This window comes from Etheostoma spectabile, chromosome 14, assembly GCF_008692095.1.
Source record: "Etheostoma spectabile isolate EspeVRDwgs_2016 chromosome 14, UIUC_Espe_1.0, whole genome shotgun sequence".
In the NCBI taxonomy this organism is placed as follows: domain Eukaryota; kingdom Metazoa; phylum Chordata; class Actinopteri; order Perciformes; family Percidae; genus Etheostoma; species Etheostoma spectabile.
In genome coordinates, this window is record NC_045746.1 from 17,727,558 (window position 1) to 17,729,956 (window position 2,399).

The following is a 2,399-nucleotide window of genomic DNA, read 5'->3' on the forward strand; positions in this document are numbered from 1 at the left end:
CTTTGGCTTATCATGCAAGAATCATCCAACTTGTCTTCATTCTTACAGGGAATTCCTACTGGAAACAACACTTGAGCGAGACCGGAGCAGCGTGCTAGCATATTACGGACCAATACATTGCATCAAAAATAATCAAGATTAATAATACAGCAAGAATCATCATGTCTACACCAGAAAAAACACGGGCTGAGGAAATGCCGGAGATAAACGTAGATACTGTTCTACCAGCAATTGAATCCTTTTTTAGAAGGATTACAACGGATCAATGGAGGTTGTTGAAATTAGGCACCCCTGATATTGCCACTGAAATACTGTTGGCAGAGCTAATTTTGGAAATAATTAAATCTGTGTCAGCAGCCTTGTTGAAGGCAATTAGCAAAAATGTAGTTGTGACTGAAGAGAGTGTTCAGTTCAGTATGGGAAACATGCTCTCTCAGTGTTTCGGTAAGGTTTTAGACGCCCCGTGTGTCAGCTCAAAAGGCTTGACAAACTTGGTTGCTAAAGAGGTTGCAGAAAATGTCAACTCTGCCCTCTCCACTACTGGAGAGCCTGATATAACGCAGCATGTCACTCCTCCACACAGACTAAATGCTATGGTTAGTCATGCCTGCAAAATGTTGAAGTCATTTACATCCAAGATAAAAATCTTGTGCACACCTCGACCACATAGGCAGAGGCAAAATCTGACCACCTTCTACCGCGACAAAGATTTGGAAGATGTGGATATGGATGACAAAAATGACAGCGCTCCGTCAGTAGTTACTATTGAACTAGAAACTTCGGAAGGCTCATCAAAGGTCAGCTCTGAGACCACGACAGTTACAGCCGTCGAAGATATCCTTAGGGATGAGATGAGCAAGATAATGGAACCTCTTTTGGATGAAGTGCCAGACCTAGAGTATGAGCAACTGAGATCTGAAAGCTCTCAGGAGATTTCAAGTTTTGCAAAATACATATCTCAGTCACTTTCCAAGAGTTTGGACAAGACCGATGCTGCAGAAAAGAAGAAGAAGCTTAAGCCGTCTATGGAAGAAATAAGGATCCAGATCAACACCTTTTTTGCAAAGAACTTCGTCAAAAGTTGGATTTGTCGTATGCTGGGGCAACTGAAAGCCAAATTCCACCAGGAATCCAAAGTTGAAAGTGGGCAGTCAGTGCCGTCACTCCTTGAGGATATTGACTCTCTGCTTCAGCCACTGCAGGGTAAAAAAATACAGGCTGGAAAAGAAGACAAACTGTTACAGCGTCTCAAGAAGTTTTCCATGGGTAAAGATTGGACATTCATTCAGGCCCTTCGTGACCTCCTCTCCAATCACTTCTCACCTGGGATAGTGCGCAAGACTATCTTAAGACCAATCAACAAAAAGGAATTTCGCAGGCCAGTTCCTCAGATACGTCCAGACATTGATGCGGACATACAGAACAAGATGTGGAGTTTCATGGGACTGCTGAGATGGTGGCTGTACACGAGGGTCAGCGGCCACAGTCAACAAGCTCTAGACCGATTGGAAAATGGGTCGGCGTCACCAACAAAGTCACCGGAGCAAAGTGAAGATGCAACAGCAAAGACATCAATGAACAAAGTGGCCACCGCGATAATCGTGCATAGGCTGGTTTCACAGGTATTCAAGAAGGCAAAATTGGACTGCACCATTGAAAAAAGCAAGGACATTGTTAACCGTCTGATTGAAAAATTATGGGCAGAAGTCAAGGGTGTTGATTTTGAGATCAACACAATAACTGTGAAAACCCTTGACAAGGCCATTTTCCAAGACCTGTGTAAAAAGTGGGGCAACACAGAAAACATCCTGCTCTCCATGACTACAGGAGAACCAGAACTGGAAAACTGCATCGCCTCCTTTGTCAAAGATCACCTGATGAAGTCGTCAAAAAAGCGTAGCAGAATCGGCAGGTTCTTCTCATCCGTGGGTAAAGCCTTCGCCAATATCTGCAAATGTGGAAATAGGGATGATGTGTGTGATGATGAGTAAGTGTGTGTGTGATGTGTAAGTGACATGTGATGTGTAAGTGACATGTGAAATGTATTGTAAGCACTATGTTAGGGTTTCCTCTGGGCGCTCCGAGTGTTTCTCCCATATTTCATTAATATTAATAGAAATAATCATCTTAAACATAGTATTTACCTTGAAGGAAAAAAGTGTTTTTTTTCCTTCAAAATTAATTCCATAAAGAGCTCCAGTCCTGCCTTAAATCCACGTCTCTACCTCGTCCACTGGCCTCCGCCCTTCGTGATGGAGGGACAGGGGCCAGTGAAGGAGGAGATTACCTGGATCGGGGGCAGGACAGGAGCTCTCAGGGTTTCCTCCGGGTGCTCCGATTCTCCCACATTCAGTGCATATAAACATCTGAAAACTGATTCAATAAAATTCAAAAGTTAA

General features: G+C 43.5%; 1 protein-coding gene across 1 annotated transcript; it reads left to right on the plus strand.

Moving 5' to 3' along the window:
- Nucleotides 1-2,399, plus strand: LOC116701916 (uncharacterized). The gene is made up of 2 exons (XM_032535957.1): nt 1-1,975; nt 2,030-2,399. Exons 1-2 carry the CDS (start codon nt 162-164, stop codon nt 2,037-2,039), a joined length of 1,824 nt encoding a protein of 607 aa, XP_032391848.1. The 5' UTR covers nt 1-161; the 3' UTR covers nt 2,040-2,399.